Consider the following 16,094-nt stretch of genomic DNA (forward strand, 5'->3'; position numbering starts at 1 on the left):
AAACCTTAAGGGCTGAACAGGAAGCCTCCAGAGCATCCTCTAGGGCCTTCACTTTTCCCTGAAGGTCAGTCTCCCGAGCCAAACGACTTTCCCGCTCGGCGACTAAAAGGTCCTTCGCCTTTTTAAGCTTCTCGACCAAGTTTCGGGCTTCTTGGTTCTTCAAGTCCAGGTCAGCAACAACTCGGTTTTTTCTAGTTGTAGCCAGCTCGATCTTCTGGTCGTACGTCTTTATTTGCGCTTCGAGCCGACCCAACATAGTCTCCTGGCCAGAGGACTTCAGCCGCTTGGCCTCCAGCAGTTTGTTGGCCTTCTCCAGATCGACCTTCAATTGGGCGATAGATGGCCCCTGGGAAGAAGATGCTCCGCCGAAGATCTTCAGTTTCTTCAGCTTGTCCTCCACAAGGGCGAGCCGCTGACACACTGCGATGTTTTCCACCCAATACTGCCAGCAAACAAGATAAATGATTCACACTGACCGGAGGTAACTTTTGACTTACTGTTAGATACCTACCCCGGTGGACATTTCCATGTGGCTGTTGGAGAGCACCCCCAGAGGCGTTGTTGTCGCTCGCGCCCTAGCTTCTTCCCAGATACGGGCGAGCTGCCCGCGAAAGTAGACCTGATGCTCAGGGGTATTAGGTCGGTCGCTCGGCGCGAGCAAGCCATCGGTGGGCAAGCGCAGAATGGTAGTGACGGACCACCGCCCGCTCGGTGCCGATTGAGAAGAAGCCGCCGGGCCGGAGGTATGTACAGGCGGGACGGGGAGAACCGTGGACCGCATGATGCACCACCGAGCCGGAGGTAAAGTCGTGAGCGGCTGGGCAGCAATGGGATCCGGTGGGAGATCATCCAAGGAAGGAGTCCAGTCGGAGGAAATGACTTCAACTGTTTCGGGAGCGGCTGGAGATGGAGTGCCTCCCCGCTCGAAAGCTTGCACGGTCGAAATGGCGGAGCGGGAGGGCGTACCCGTTCGACGTCTCTTATGCCGAGTAAGCAACACCTCATCACCCGAAGACCCCGAGCCCTCAGTATGGACAGCGGGTGGCAGTTCTGAGACCGGGCGCGGGTCAGCCACCCCTTCTACACCGGGCGCCCGTTCGGCGGTCCCCTCGCCCACACTTGGGGTCTCCCCAAGTGTACTTTCCTGTGAGCCGACCGGGGTCAAGCCGAACCTTTCCATCTCTTTTGTTGTAGCTGTTTCGATCTCAGCTCGCTTGACCTTCATAATACCGATTGCTCGGGAGCACATCATGATGTTGGCTGCAAAAGAAAGAAAGAATCAGTTAGACTCAAGAGGAAAAGGTCGAGAAATCTCTTACCTAAGCTGCTCGGGAGCTTCGTTTGAATCGGACTCAGCCCGAACATGTACATAACGCCTTCCGGCGGCAGCTTGTGGATGTTAAACTTCAGGTCGGTCAGCATGTTAGCTGCGTAGAGGTATTCTGACCGGGTCTTGTACTTCTTCAGATCTGGTTGAGGTGGAAGCCCGACCTGCCATTTGGTCCGGAAGCTCGGCCGTTCAAGGAGTCACAGGTAGAAAAAAATAGTCTTTCCAGTGTTTGTTTGAAGTAGACATTTTATCAAAAAAAGACCAGGCCGATCCGAGACTGGAAGAGGTAGGTGCCCAATTCATACTGCTTAGGATAATAGAAGAAATGGAAGGCCTAAGGAGTTAAAGGAATACTGTGCACCTTAAACAAGACCACTATGCTGTACAGGAGACGAAAGGAATTGGGGATGAGCTGCGCTAAGGGGACTCGAAAATAGTTGCAAACTTCGGTGATGAAGGGATGGATGGGGAATCGAAGACCAACCACAAATTGGTTTCGGAAAAAACACACAGTGTCGGTCGGCGATTTATGGGGTCGGTCGGACGATGAGGCCAGAACGATTTCATGGTCAGCGGGAAGGTCGAAGGCATTTATGAGCTTCGCAGCGTCGCCCGAGTTGAACCTGGTCTCCATAGTGATATACCAAGGTCCAGGCGCAGGGTCAGACGGCTGAGAAGAGCTTGCCATTGCTGGAAAGTAAGAACAGGTGGTTTGACGGAGAAGACAATCGAGAAAAACCAAGCAGACACGGGAAAAAGGAATGACTACGAGCGCTACAAAGAAACTAAGATTGCGAAAGATCGAAGAGCTTACGATGGGAGAGATCGCTGAAGGAGAAAGCCGAGGTTCACTGGAGCACTGGACACAAGCAGAATCGTCGGAGCACACGAAGAAGACGCCAGCAATAGAACAGAAGTCGACACTGCGGCTTTATAAAGCTTGGCTCGGCCGACCGGAGCCGTCTGATCTAGGGCACGGGAATCGGAGCGCACATCCAGTCGTCGAATTTGAACCGCCAAACATCACATCAGCAACTGTCAACTCGGGTGTGCGATGACTGAGGCGGTGACACATGGCGTCCTCCCACAGGACAACATTTAATGAGCGCCATCATTAAGTGTGGGTGCGTGCTGGCCTTAATAGGGATGATTTGTATGAATTCCGAGGAGATTCGGGCGATGTCAGCGTTGACTGTGCGGGTCGCGCCTATCCGAATACGCCGAAGGAGAAATTTCCCAAGTGCAAGTCCTCAGGGTGTCGAACATCCTAGGAGATCAACCCTACGTGGACCGATCGGAACGCAACCAGCCCATTGGCCGATTGGCCAATCGGTCACCAGACTACTTGTCTAGTCAATCGGACTTGCAACCTCCTTCGACTAGACTTGAGGGGGAGGCACGTGATCCGGTGGTAGGGTGGGGTCCGCCCGATAGAGGGTCAAGATGGTCAACGTCCCGAGAGTTTGTCCGATCGGGCGACCCTTCCTTCCTGATCGGCGCAAAGAATACTCGATCTGACACTACGATAGCTCGGCCAAATACCGAGCTTCCGACGCTCAAAAAGCTCAAGCATGGAAGGACGAAAGCCGAGAGGTCATCCCGTTCGATTGAACAGTGGGCACAACCTCGACCAAGCAAGCACGGCTCCCTCACTCGACAGGACGGAGCTGAGACAGCGGACCATTGGCCGAGCGGACTCTCCCGCTCGGCCCGGCCACGATGTCACCCGAACAGCAGACTGGCCTAGCGGTTCTCCCATTCGGCCCGACCATGATGTCACCCAGACGACAGATTGGCCGAGCGACTCTCCCGCTCGACCCAATAACAGACAAAAGGAGCAATTGATGATATCTTCCTAAGGACCAGTGTCACCGACATGCGGCATGGTCAAACGGAGAATCGTACGGTGGAAGCTTCCACTGTCACGTTAGGGATATACTCGGGTTATTAAGGTATGACATCAAGCACGCTTTCCTGACACGTCCTTTCCAGGTATGCTTTGAGAAGCATGCATATCTTGAGAAGCGTGCACGCGCCTCCCGAGAGCCCTATATAAAGACCCCCAAGCTTCGACGGAGGTATGTTCATTTCTACTATAGCTACAGTTACACTGCTGCTCTTTTATCTTCTTTACTTCATTCACTTGCCGCGGTGACTGACTTGAGCGTCGGAGGGTTATCGCCAGGGAACCCCTCCCCGGCTCGGCACTAACGACTTGTGGTTGCAGGCTTAGCTCGTTGGAAGTCCACGTCATCTTCAGTCTACATCAGTCAACATAAGCACCATCTTCCCAGCATCCGTCGACTCGACTCTCGGACAGGATCACAATATATTGAGAATAATAATTTGTTGAACACAAAAATATTTGAAACTACAAGAACACATAGGGATTAGTTTCTATATGTTCATCTAGTTTCAAATATTTTCTATGTGTTCGTCTGGTTTCTTTATTTGAAACTAGTTCCTATGTGTTCGTTTAGTTTCAAATATTTTTATGTTCAACAAATTATTGCTATCAATATATTGGGTTAAATTGAAGTTTGAGGGCATAGATATAATCAGGAGAGGTAGATGAACTTATAGGAATTAGTTTCATGTCAATCCGAGGTCGTTTGATTCATCAGCCGTTTTTGCCTAAAACTGGCTAATGGACCAAATGACCTCGAATTGATATGAAATTAGATTCTATGCGTTTGACTAGTTCTTCTGATTATATTCATTCCCTCAAACATCAATTTAACCCAATATATTGAGAGTAATAGTTTTTTAAACTCAAACATATTTAAAAAATTTAATTCGTGTTCAAAACCAGCTGATGGACCACCTCGGATTGACAGGAAACAAGTTTTTATATGTTTGTTAACCTCTCCTGATTATATCCATGCCTTAAAATATCAATTTGACTACATATATTGAGAACAATGATTTTTTGAACACGAATTAAATTTTTTAAACATATTCGTGTTCAAAAAATTGTTGTTCTCAATATATTGGGTTAAATTGAAGTTTGAGGACATGGATATTGATCCTGTCTGAAGGTGAGTCAATGGACGCTGGGGAGGTGGCGCTCACGTTGACTGGATGTCGAATGAAGACGCGGACCTCCAACGAGCTGAGCCTGCAACCACAAGTCGTTAGTGCCGAGCCAGGGAGGGCTTCTCCGACGATGACCCTCCGACGCTCAAGTCAGTCACCAGCAGCAAACGAATGAACTAGAGAAGAAAGGAGCAGCAGCGTGACTGTAGCTACAATAGTAAAAAACATACCTCCGATGAAGCTTTGGAGCTTCTTATATAGAGCTCCCAGGAGACGCGCACACGCTTCCTGAGGCATGCACACTTCCCAAAACATACCTGGAAAGACCGTGTCAAAAAGCGTGTCTGATGTCATACCTTAACAGCCCGAGCATATCCCTAACGTGACAGTGGAAGCTTCCACCGTACGATTCTCTGTTTGACCACGTCGTCGACCATGCCGCCTGTCGATGACACTGATCCCTAAGAAGATATCGACAACTGCTCCCTTTGTCTCTTATTGTGCCGAGTGGGAGAGCCGCTTGGCCTGTCTGCCGTCCGGGCGATGCGACGACCGGGCCGAGCGTCTGCTCGATCGATGAGCTGCTGTCGGCTCCACCCCATCGGGCGAGGGAGTCCTGCCTGTCGGGTTGAGGCTGCGTCCATCGCCAAGCCAACGAGATGACCGCTCGACCGTCGTCTCTCCCTGCTTTGAGCTTTATGAGCGTCGGAAACTCGGTGCCTGACCGAGCCATCGGAGTGTCGAACCGGCTACTTTTCCTGCTGATCGGGGAGGTAATTCGCGTTGACCACTTTGACCTCCTGCCGAGCGAGCCCCACCTAACCACCGGATCAGATATAATCAGGAGAGATAGACTAACATATAAGAACTTGTTTCATATCAATCCGAGTCATTTGGTCCATCAGCCGATTTTAAGCAAAAACGGCTGATGGACCAAATGACTCGGATTGATATGAAACAAATTCTTATATGTTCGTCTATCTCTCCTGATTATATTCATACTCTCAAAGGTCAATTTGACTCAATATATTGAATATATTGAGAGCAATGATTTTTTTAATACGATATAATCAAAAGAGATAGAGGAACACATAAGAACTAGTTTTATGTAAATCTGAGATCATTTGGTACATCAGTCGATTTTAAGTAAAATCGACTAATATATCAAACGTCAAATTGACATTTGAGTGCATAGATATAATCAAGAGAGATGAATGAAAACATATGAACTAGTTTCATATAGGTTATTTAGTCTAACAATCAATTTGATTTAAAATTAATTTTTATTAAAAAAATAAATAAATTAGTTTGATTGATTTTTAAAATCAATTAACTGATTTGATTAAAAGTAAGAGGTTTTGATACCGAACTAAATCAATTCCACTATTCCAAAATATCAGTTAATTAACCAGGATAAAATTAGAAATAGATACGTAATCTAATCATTTTAAAATTTTTCTATATGAGTATTTTATAAACTTATATACATGGGTTCAGTTAAAAAGCTGCATATAAATTGTATTTCAAATTTGTATAAGTGAGCCAAACTAAATACCGTTATTTGAATTAATAGGATGAAGTCTAAATATCTAGATTTAAAAAAATATTAAAAAGTGAGCAAGTCTACCACATTAATTTTGGAGGCCAAATAGGAAAATTAATAGCAATAGGGGTTAATTTGAAAATTTTCTATTTTTATGCGTGTGCGTATTTCCGTGCCCACATTCCTTTTCCAATCCATTAAATGCCCATTTTGTCCCCAACATTCCACAAAATCACGGATGTGGACAGTTGCTGGCCTTTGACTTGTGTCGGTCGTCGATCGATGGCGACCTCTCGCCACCTGCACTTTTCATCGTCATTGTTCCCGCCTAACTACCCGTTCGCCCTCCCTTTTCCACTTATTCACCAAATTACCATCGACTCCGGTTCACTAGACAAAAAATAGCCATTTATTTCGGAAAAATGGCCCATAAAATCCTCACTGCTTTCTCTATAAATTCATACAATTAGATACTCTCGTATTCACTTCGAAAGTATTCTTTATTTCCAATTCCATTTCATGAAAAAAAATCAATTTATTCAAATTTATTTTCTGAAAAATTCCCGTAAACATTCCTATCCTCGCAACGGACGGAAGGAGGCACGATCGTAATTCCCAAGAAAAGGCAAGGGTACAAGTGAGAAAAAAAATACGGCCACAGTTCGCGACGTAAAAGAACAAACGCGGTGGAACGACGATGGGGAGACGCTGCGCCTCTGTCGTTGGCCCTCAGCCTAAACGCACCCACAGTTTAACATGGAAGGGCTGGGCGGGGCCCGAGAGAATGGAGTCGAATGGGCGAGGACTGGGTGAAAGGTGTTGGAGGGTGGGTGTTAAGTGGGGAGTGGCCCCGTACGAGACAGTTGTCTTCCGCTAATTCCAGCTCAGCGATCGGTCAGAGTGCGCAGTAGCCGTACGATCTCACTGCTTCGGCTCTCGATGCACGCAGACCACGCGAATGATTATATTATCATATATCATTAAATATGGGAATTGCAGGGGGGAGGACCATATAGATCACGGCCCTATTTCACAACTGAACCAACCGGGTCCGGTCTGAACTGAACCGGCGGAGTCTATAATTCCGGTTCACAGCGACCGCCTTATCCAAATCTCACCGTTCTGTCATCCGACGGAAGTCTCCGCAGCGCGAAGACCATGGCGGCCATCTATCCTCTCTCCGCTTCCATCTCTTCCCGGAGATCCCTCCCTGGCTTGTCTCTCCCCCTCAATCCGCTCTTTCCAGTACTCCACCGGCGAAGCATCTCTCTGTCGTCGAAGCGGCTCACCGTCTCGAGGAAGTCCATCAGGGCCGTGGCCGAGGGGGAGGCAGCGAACCCGTTGGAAGACCCAGCTACTGACACAGTCGTGGCCGCAGCGACGGAGGAGGAAGAAGGAGCGACGGTTGCCGTCCCCGTCTCTCCGTCGGATCTCCTCACCATGTACTTCCAGGTTCGCCTTCTTTGATCTCGTTCAAAAAAAAAAAAAATCATTTTGACTAGGGTTTTACGTGGGTTCCCCTTGTGTGCGGATGTGAAGGCCGAAGGAACGATGGATGAATCGGCGATTCCTGTCGTGAGCAAGGCATTACAGGTTGATTAACTAATTCAATAGTGGTCTCAATAAGATAAATTGTACGATTTTTCTTTAAGATCTCTATGCTCTTTGATAAGAAGTTTCGATTTTTTGCCCCCTTCCTTGTTCTCAGGTATCGGAAGGAATCAGCGATGTGAGTGTTCGAGTAGATGAGGGCATTGCCACTGTTGAGGTACAAACATATTGATCCTTAGAATTCTTCTTACTTTGATGAAGTTAAATCAATTTAAATTTGAGTATATGCATAGAATGTTTAGAATTAACCCATAAGCATTACTTGAGTCAAGGTTGGATATTCGAAGTTTTGCCAAAATGTTTAGCTAGTCTTGCAAAGCTTTGTGTGGTTCTGCTGTGGATCGTGCAGGCACAACCCAGTTGAAACTATGGCCAGTAAACTTGGGTCTGGGAAGTAAAGACAGATGTGTTAGGATGACTCAATTCAGATGGCTGAAACACCTTTTATGCTAACACTTAAGGCTTACACTTGATTTTCATTTTTTGTCTCTCCCACCATTAATGAAGTAAGATTGGCTGAAAAACCTCGTACACTTGATGTAAGGAAAACTATAAAGACCATTAACTGTAAGATTTTTACTAGTGAAAGATCGTATATGCATAACTTATTTTTCAAGAACATTAAGTTATGTCAGTCCTGTGGCAAAGGCTTATTGAGTAAAATTGTGAGTTTTTAGCTTGCAGAATCATACACAATGCTGTTGACATTCGTTAAATGATTCAAATGCCTATTTGCATCCTATCATTTATGTTAACGCCATTAAAGACAATCAAGGGAAATGCTGCTTAACCTTATGTTGCTGTCTTTTTGGTCAACTATTATCAAAACTGATTTTGCACTAAGTTGATTCTTCTTTATGATCATTAATTTTCTTATTTTGCAGCTAACTAAACAGACAACAGTCCAGGCAACCGGAGTGGCTTCCAACTTAGTGGAGATTATTCAAGGAGCAGGCTTCAAGCTGCAAAGCTTAAATTTAAGTTTCGAGGATGAAGAGGATGCTGTTGCTGTCCGCTAATACACTGTTTTGGAGCATAACCCTGTAGTAAAATGATTTCAAGGTCTTTTAGGGTGCGTTTGGTTCAAGTTATCATGTATAATCTTGGTTATGTTATTACCTGATAATCACATAACTAAGATTATGGGGAATAAAATATAACCAAATGTTGTTTGATTCAACCTAGGTAATGCAACAAAAACTTGTTTGTTTGAAGGTCTTAATGAATACCTTAGTTTAATATTTTACCGTATTACCCTCAGTTACAAAATCAACTATACATAATATTATTATTATTATTATTATTATTATTATTTATTTATTTATTTTTTATATATTTTTTTTACTTTTCTTTTTCTTGTATATTTTTTTTACTTTTTATGTGTTTTTTATTTTTTTTTAATGTTTTTATATTTTTTATATTATTAATATTTATATTTTTTTACATTTTTTAAATTTTTATTTTTATTTATTTATTTATTTTAAAATTTTTATAATTTTTTTGTTTTTTTTATTTTTTAAATTTTTTTATTTTTATTATTTTTTATTTTTTAAAATTATTTATTTTTAATCTTAGTTTTCTGAGGTTTTCCGATTTCGGGTTGCATGACCCTTTTGCTGACATGTCAGGTATGAAACATTACTCGGGAATCATCGAATACTTAAACCAAATAAGATTTTTGTTGATAACCTTGGATGAATAATCAAGATTATCAAGAATAACTCCGAATCAAACTCACCTTTAATCTTTTGGTCAAATCACAAAAATTATGTATAAAAACATATGATTTGATTCGCGGTGAGGAGCAAATGAATTCAATGGCTAATGTTTGATTATTAAATTTCACAAAATCCAGTTGTCATTTCACAACTTGACCACAGTAGAATTAATTTGTAACCTCGTGAATCATCACAACCAATTCATTTGGTGCATAATTATTTCATGTTCCTTCACTGACCCTCATTAAAAGCCATCACCGACTTTTACAGTTTCAATAAATTTAGGAGTAAGCCTTTATTAAACCGTACATTAGAGGGAATACCTCAGGCCCTCAACAGGTGCGGTAAACATGAAACTCATTGAATGATTTACAATGAAGTAAAATGGGATAGCTTTGAGATATAAGTATGTCCAAAGTCTCTTGGTTTTCGATGATTTAGAAGCAATGCATGTTACTAAACCATCGATTCTAAGCTTAGTTGCTTGCTCATGATAAGCTAAGGACAGCAAACAGTGTGTCATATGAACCGAATAAGACATATGCCCTATGCCACCGGTTTGATGAGTCTAATATCCATATTTTCTTTGAATGTACTATTACTAAGTCTCTTTTTAATAGTGTCAAACATGATTAGACATAATTTTAATATCACTTGCATCATTAAATTATGTGAAGTATTTCAGCGTTACTATTAAGGGAAAATACGATGGTAAAAAGTGAATATATTTACCCCTAATATCTCCGTCAATTCGTCTCAGGACCAACACGAAGAAGATAAATCATGGACTACTAATCTTTGGAATAATGATTAACACATAAGGAAGACATTTATCTCGACTTTATTAAAATTCAAATCTCAAAATTTATGATAATAATATTTCATGTACTAGATCCATTCGACAGGACTACTATAAAGGAAAAACAAGACTCACCAAGGCGCCCTATCTTGTAGGGTGATTTATCTTATTTGGGAAGCATGTAACCATGCCATTTTGAGAACTTTGTATTGAGATGATGTTACACAAAGTTTAGACACGTGTACCCTGCAATAATTAACTATATTATTTCGTTATTCCTATTTAGTTTCTGATGTTCCAAACGCAATCTGTTCACGTTTTGTTATGAATCGAGCAGGAAGAAGGCTAAAGCCGTTGCTGTTCTCTGTGGCTTTGGCAACAGTGGCGTCGCCGGTGTTGTCCATTTCAGCCAAGAAGGCATCGACGGATGCGTCTCTACTGGTTCTTGCTCTGTTTTTCGTTCTTCATTTAACGTACTGAGGTGGATCTCTTGCCATCATCTATATCTTTGTTCAGGGCCGCACTACAATCCCACCGGAGAAGAACACGGCGACCCTGGCGATCCCATCGACGACCTCGGAAACGTCGTCGCCGGCGACGGTGGTATATATATACTGATATGAATCTTCTCTGCTGGTTTTACTTCCTGTACTGAGAAGTTTGCATGTGTTTCTTGATCAGGCCAACTCTTGTTAGCTTCAAATGTGAGATTACAATCAAACAAAACAAATCGATTTCAAAAGCATGTAATATGCCTTGATTTCCTCCCACCACCTGTTCGACGAAATGCCCCACACAACTCAGATGTGGCATTTAGCAGCAGGATGAGGTTGAGATGGCTTGGCTTCTAGGGACGTGGCAGAGCCGGTGACGGCGGCATGGACGAGGACTTGCTGGCGACGAGTTGCCCAAGGCACGGTGGCTTCGCCTCCCTGAGCCTCTTCAGCAGCTCGGCCAGTGACCGCTTCACTGCTGCGCTCACCGCCCTGGCCTTCCTCCTCAGCCCGCCCACCTTCGCCTGCGGCCACCGCAGCCGGCATCGCTTGCTCCGATTAGGCCGACCGTTTCTTCTCCCGGGGGTCCATTCAGCAGCTCTAAAGACCTCCAACCATCCATCTTCTTCCTCAGCCTCATGCAGAAGCTCCTTGAGCCTCTGATAAGAAGGCAGCTTAATGGAGGTGGTGGAAGCCATGGGAATTGGAAGAGTTGCTAGAGCTATTTAAGGTGGTTGGGTGTGAGTTAACAGACAAGGTCTTTTAGTACACTCAATTCAATACAGAACCAACAAATGTCCGATTCGACCAACTTAACTTGAATTTTGCTGGTCAAGTTGTAGGGGCTGTTCAAGGTCCCCCTTCAAAATAACTACTTATCGACTTACAACAAATGACTATTCGAAAGAGAGTATAACTACTCCCCTTCCCATAACGGTGGTGATGTAATTTTTTATGGGTTAAAGTTAATCAGGTTGGTTAAGTTTGGGTTAGCTCAAGCTTAAGTTTTGATATTTGATAATATATGGAGATTACTGGTGCAATTGTCTATCTGAGAAATTGACGGTCGAAAGCTGACCAGAAGTCAAGTATGTTAATGTTGATCGGATATTTAACTTAAAAAGTCTTAATTGGAGGTTAGACAAGGACAATACCAACGAGAAGATTGACAGAAGAAGGAGAATTCAAGTGGATCCATGTTGACTGGATACTTAGTGTGGAAAAATACTGATGAGTGAAGTTACACAATAGAAAAACTTCTGATAAATGAAGTCAGGTGAAAAGTCCTAGTGAGTGAAGCTAGACAATAAGAAAATCCTAATGAGTGAAGCTAGATGATGAAAAGTCCTAGTGAGTGAAGCCAGCAGTGAGAAAGTCCTGATGAGTGAAGTCAAGTAATGGAAATCCAGGTGGATCAAGGTTGACCGAACATCTGTATATGAAAGTTCAAGTGGGTTATGGAGGACCGGACACTTGACAAAAGTGGAAATAAGGTGGATCAAAGGATTAACTAGACATTTGGTGAGTGGTACATCCAAGTGGGTCATGTTGACCAATACTTGATACAAGGATATAAAGTTCAAGTGGGTCAAATGATTCACCAGATACTTGGTGACGAAGTCCCAACAGATTAAGGTTGATTGAATGTTGGATAAGGAAACCTAATTAGACTTGGTTAGACAAGTCAAGGTTGGTTAATCGGTTGGGAAATTGATTGAGCCAGAGTCGGGAAGTGTCACGACCATAGGTGGTCCAATCAATTGGGGCTGCTCCAATCAATCAGTTGATCGATTGGAGCTGGGTTTCTCGCGGTGGTGCGAGGAGAGAAAAATTGATTGGTCAATCGATTTCTAGAGCTCTCGTACGAACACAAAAGTCAACTGGATTGATCAGTTGATCGATCAAGCTACTCCAATCGATTGGATTATTACCGTTGTGTAGGTTTGAACGGGAATTCGATGTGACAATCGATTGGTATCACCCTAAAGCGCGCAGATAAAGGGTGTTTTCGTCGTAGCTCTTTATACCCTTCTCTCCAAGATCATCTCTGTCATTGTTGCCAGTTTTTAAAGTTTCTTGGAGACACTCTTGCACTTCCATGGTTCAAGAGGTGTTTATAAACTACAGGAGATCAAACAAGAAGAGATTTTCCATTTATATTATTGTATTTACTTCTTGTTTGTATTGTATTCTTGTTGAGAGTTTGTACGAGGTTTCTCCACATTCGGAGTGTTTTCGAGAAGGAGTTATTTTAAAATGGATATGTGAGAGAGGGGCCGAATTTTTGGATTAGTCATCTCGTTCAGGTGAATACCAAGTAAATCAAAACATTAGCATTTGCTTCAAGTCTTCCACTACAAATCATCATTGACGAAACGGACGGAGCTAATTACCCCCTTCTAATTCTCGGAGTGTCTCAACAAATGATGTATGACTAAATTCTCGAGTACATGATTTTTTAAAAAAATAATAAAAGTATTCAACTTTTATTATCCGATAAATAAGACGACTAATTCAGCACGCCATCATCTCCATCATTGAGTTGAAACATGTACAAAATGTCGAGAATTTTTGATGATAGATGATGACTAACGAAGTCATATATCCTTTTCCCCTAAAGATACATTTTAGAATTTGATTAAGGGGAAAAAATCAAAAAGATAATTTTTATTTTTATTTCAAAGTCATCAAAAAGTACCTCTAGTTTGATCACCTTTAAACTGTCTATTATTCATTTATTCTTTTCTTGTTTTTTTTTAAATAAAAAGTAAATAATAGTTGAAAATGGATTAGCCTTGGCTAAAGATAATTATAGTTGAAAGGAAAACTAATTGATACTCTTACCTTCAACTAGCAAAATTAAATAGCTTCATCACTTTTGTTGAATTAAGAATTTTAAATGTTCTGATTATTCAATTAAGATGTGAATGTTGTCTGGTAATAAATTTAAATTTATCAGAGCAATAAGAATAGATTTTACCTAAAACTAATCAAAGTAAATTGCTTTAATGAAACTAAAACAATACACGGGGCAAATAGAGTTGGCTTTTCTAAAAGTCAAGTTCACATTACTTGAAAAGAAAATAGTAAAAATATTATCATTTGAGGAAAATAGGAAACAGAATTACGGTCTAAAATCTCATTTTGATCAAAACTAATCGAGAAGAAGAAGAATAAGAACAGAATTACAATGACAACCACATTAAAACAAGCTTAAGAGATAAGTGAATACAGAACACCATGGAAAAACTGAATAAGCTCAATACCATATGAAATATTTGGCACACAAGAAAAATGTTGTTGAGTTAATTGAAACTGACAGCATTTACTTGAATATTTAAAGCAAGAGGCAATCTTGACTATTTTGTTATGAATTACTTCCTTTTCAGCAAGTAAATTCATTAGAGCTCTAAACAATATAGAAATTATGGAAATACAACATACTTCAGCAAGGCCAGAGAGATTATCAGTATTCAAGGCTATCGACAACAACCAATTCAATAGTACTATAGAGAAAAGTAGAGCAGAATGGTTGCCTACACAGACCAAGTTCAACTAGAGCTTGAAGAGTGGAAGGGCCACAGGTAGGAAAACAGGTTCCTGCGGCGTTGTCCATTGTTTCTGGAACTGCTACTACTGCTACCTGAGCTTTGTGTGTTCCTTCTTGAACTCCTACAGCTCCCAGAACCGCGAGTGGGCATCTCATATCGGCAAACTGGGCAGGAATTATGTTGTTCTAACCATGGGATGATGCACTCGGAGTGGTACAAATGTTTGCATGGCATCTCTCGGGCTTCAGACCCTATTTCGAACATCTCCTTGCAAACTGGACAGTGTGAATCGCCTTGTAGATGTCTTTGGTTAATTTTTATGATGGGCATAGCATCGATAGATGATTGCGAGGCGGGTGGTGGACCACGCCTATCGTTATGCATCATCTGTTCCATCAGTTCATCCAACCCCGGTCCAACAAAATAGTCTGACATGCCAGCCCGTCGGACTCCAAGACCCTGTTGCCCATTGAGAAGAACTTCCAACCCGTGATCGTCAAACGCATGAAATGGAATTTGTCCCCTAAAAACCAACCAAGGACCTGGGCCAAATTCCATACCAAAGTTCGAATTGGCATAGGGTCTTCTCATGAGTCCACCATGGTGCCTCCTTCCTACTCTTCCCTCTCTCATCGAAGTAGAGAATGCCTCCATCAACCTGATCAACGGATCCTGAAAGCCACCAGAATCCATTCCAGCAAAGTGGTTCATCGTAGCCTCCATCTCATCATATTCTAACACGAAACCAGAATCACAATTGGGACAGACCATGTCCCTCTCACGAGGTTGAACTCTTTGATTACACTGGTAACACCAGTGTGTCGCTAAATTGGTTGACATGTTCCACCCTCTTCAATTGACTTCTCAAACAATACCTAGATCAAGGTCAGATAGAAAAAAAACCATGAAAAAAATATATAGATTTCTCACTTCAATGAGAACAAAAATGGTACGAAAATAAGATACAAGTTTTTTCTCACTTCAATGAGAACACAAATGGTACGAAAATAAACTCTTGAAGGATTATCATAACTAGGACAACTAATATCAAACTATAGCCCATGCCTGAAGTAAGTTTCCTTTGATTGCTAATAGAATTAGTTGCTTATGATAGAAATAAAATAATAGCACATTAACAGACGCAAAAAAGAAACATTTCAAACACGCCACAAAATCAAGATATATCATGCTCATGTGTTATGATTCACTCATCAAGAAGTTGTTTTTTCAATAAAAATGAACAACAACACTATGAAACTAATCAAGAAGTGGCCATACAAATTAAAGAAGAATCAGTAAATATTACATAATTCAATGTAAGTAAAAGATACTATTACACTAACAATCAAGCAAAAGGATTTACTAGCAACCTCAATTTCATCTATTACTCCTAAAAGAACAAGCAAAAGCACATGGTGAAGAGAGAACAAACTATTTTTTGGATAAAAAAAAGACCTAAATCAATAGTTTCCAACATGAACACGAAAGGAGCATTAATCGATCACCTTCAATTCAATTTCCTCGTCTAATTCCAAGCATAAGAAATTGAAATCATAGTAAAATTATCAACCCAATCGACAAAGAGGAGAAAAAAAAAGACCCATAGAACCAAAAGAAAGCCTGTTTTCCCAGCCTTCCAGTTCCAACAAGACCCGAGAAACCAAAAACAAAAAATTGAAGAACTCGAGAACTACTATACCACAAGGGGATGGAAATCGTCGCGAGAAGAGTAGGAATCGCTTGGAACTGGATCTGGCAGAGAGATCACTGATTGACTTGACCCCTATCGACGGAACCAACAGCTAAAATGAGGTCTTCCTCGTCTCCCCCGCTATCTCCCTTTTCTTCCATGGAGCAATTGGGGAAGCTATATTAGCCGTCCATTTCTATACGGACGGCTCGATGAGGAAACCAACCATGTCAGCATCGATTCCTTCCTTGGACAGCTGGTTTCTATGCGGAAGTGCCCTTTTTCAGCCGTCCGATGAAGAAAATTCAGATTGAAGCCGTTG

The 16,094-nt window shown here is 42.2% G+C and overlaps 2 protein-coding genes across 2 annotated transcripts; one reads left to right on the forward strand and one right to left on the reverse strand.

The window, feature by feature from the left end:
• The first annotated feature begins 7,002 nt into the window (after positions 1-7,002).
• LOC121987613 lies at positions 7,003-8,700 on the forward strand. The gene is made up of 4 exons (XM_042541361.1): positions 7,003-7,361; positions 7,449-7,502; positions 7,618-7,677; positions 8,405-8,700. The coding sequence occupies exons 1-4, from the start codon at positions 7,068-7,070 to the stop codon at positions 8,537-8,539; spliced, it is 543 nt and encodes a 180-aa protein (XP_042397295.1). The 5' UTR covers positions 7,003-7,067; the 3' UTR covers positions 8,540-8,700.
• Positions 8,701-13,815: 5,115 nt separating this feature from the next.
• Positions 13,816-15,935, reverse strand: LOC121984936 (probable E3 ubiquitin-protein ligase RHC1A). Its single transcript, XM_042538120.1, has 2 exons — positions 15,782-15,935; positions 13,816-14,957 (listed from the first exon to the last, which is right to left on the reverse strand). The coding sequence occupies exon 2, from the start codon at positions 14,920-14,922 to the stop codon at positions 14,083-14,085; it is 840 nt and encodes a 279-aa protein (XP_042394054.1). The 5' UTR covers positions 14,923-14,957; positions 15,782-15,935; the 3' UTR covers positions 13,816-14,082.
• Positions 15,936-16,094: the final 159 nt, after the last annotated feature.

This window comes from Zingiber officinale, chromosome 5B (assembly GCF_018446385.1).
Source record: "Zingiber officinale cultivar Zhangliang chromosome 5B, Zo_v1.1, whole genome shotgun sequence".
In the NCBI taxonomy this organism is placed as follows: domain Eukaryota; kingdom Viridiplantae; phylum Streptophyta; class Magnoliopsida; order Zingiberales; family Zingiberaceae; genus Zingiber; species Zingiber officinale.

Coding starts and splice junctions, on each gene's coding strand:
- LOC121984936 (XM_042538120.1), bottom strand. CDS start 14,922: ATGTCAACCAATTTAGCGACACACTGGTGTTACCAGTGTAATCAAAGA.
- LOC121987613 (XM_042541361.1), top strand. CDS start 7,068: ATGGCGGCCATCTATCCTCTCTCCGCTTCCATCTCTTCCCGGAGATCC. Junction 7,503..7,617: donor TCGTGAGCAAGGCATTACAG/GTTGATTAACTA, acceptor CCTTGTTCTCAG/GTATCGGAAGGAATCAGCGA. Junction 7,678..8,404: donor AGGGCATTGCCACTGTTGAG/GTACAAACATAT, acceptor CTTATTTTGCAG/CTAACTAAACAGACAACAGT.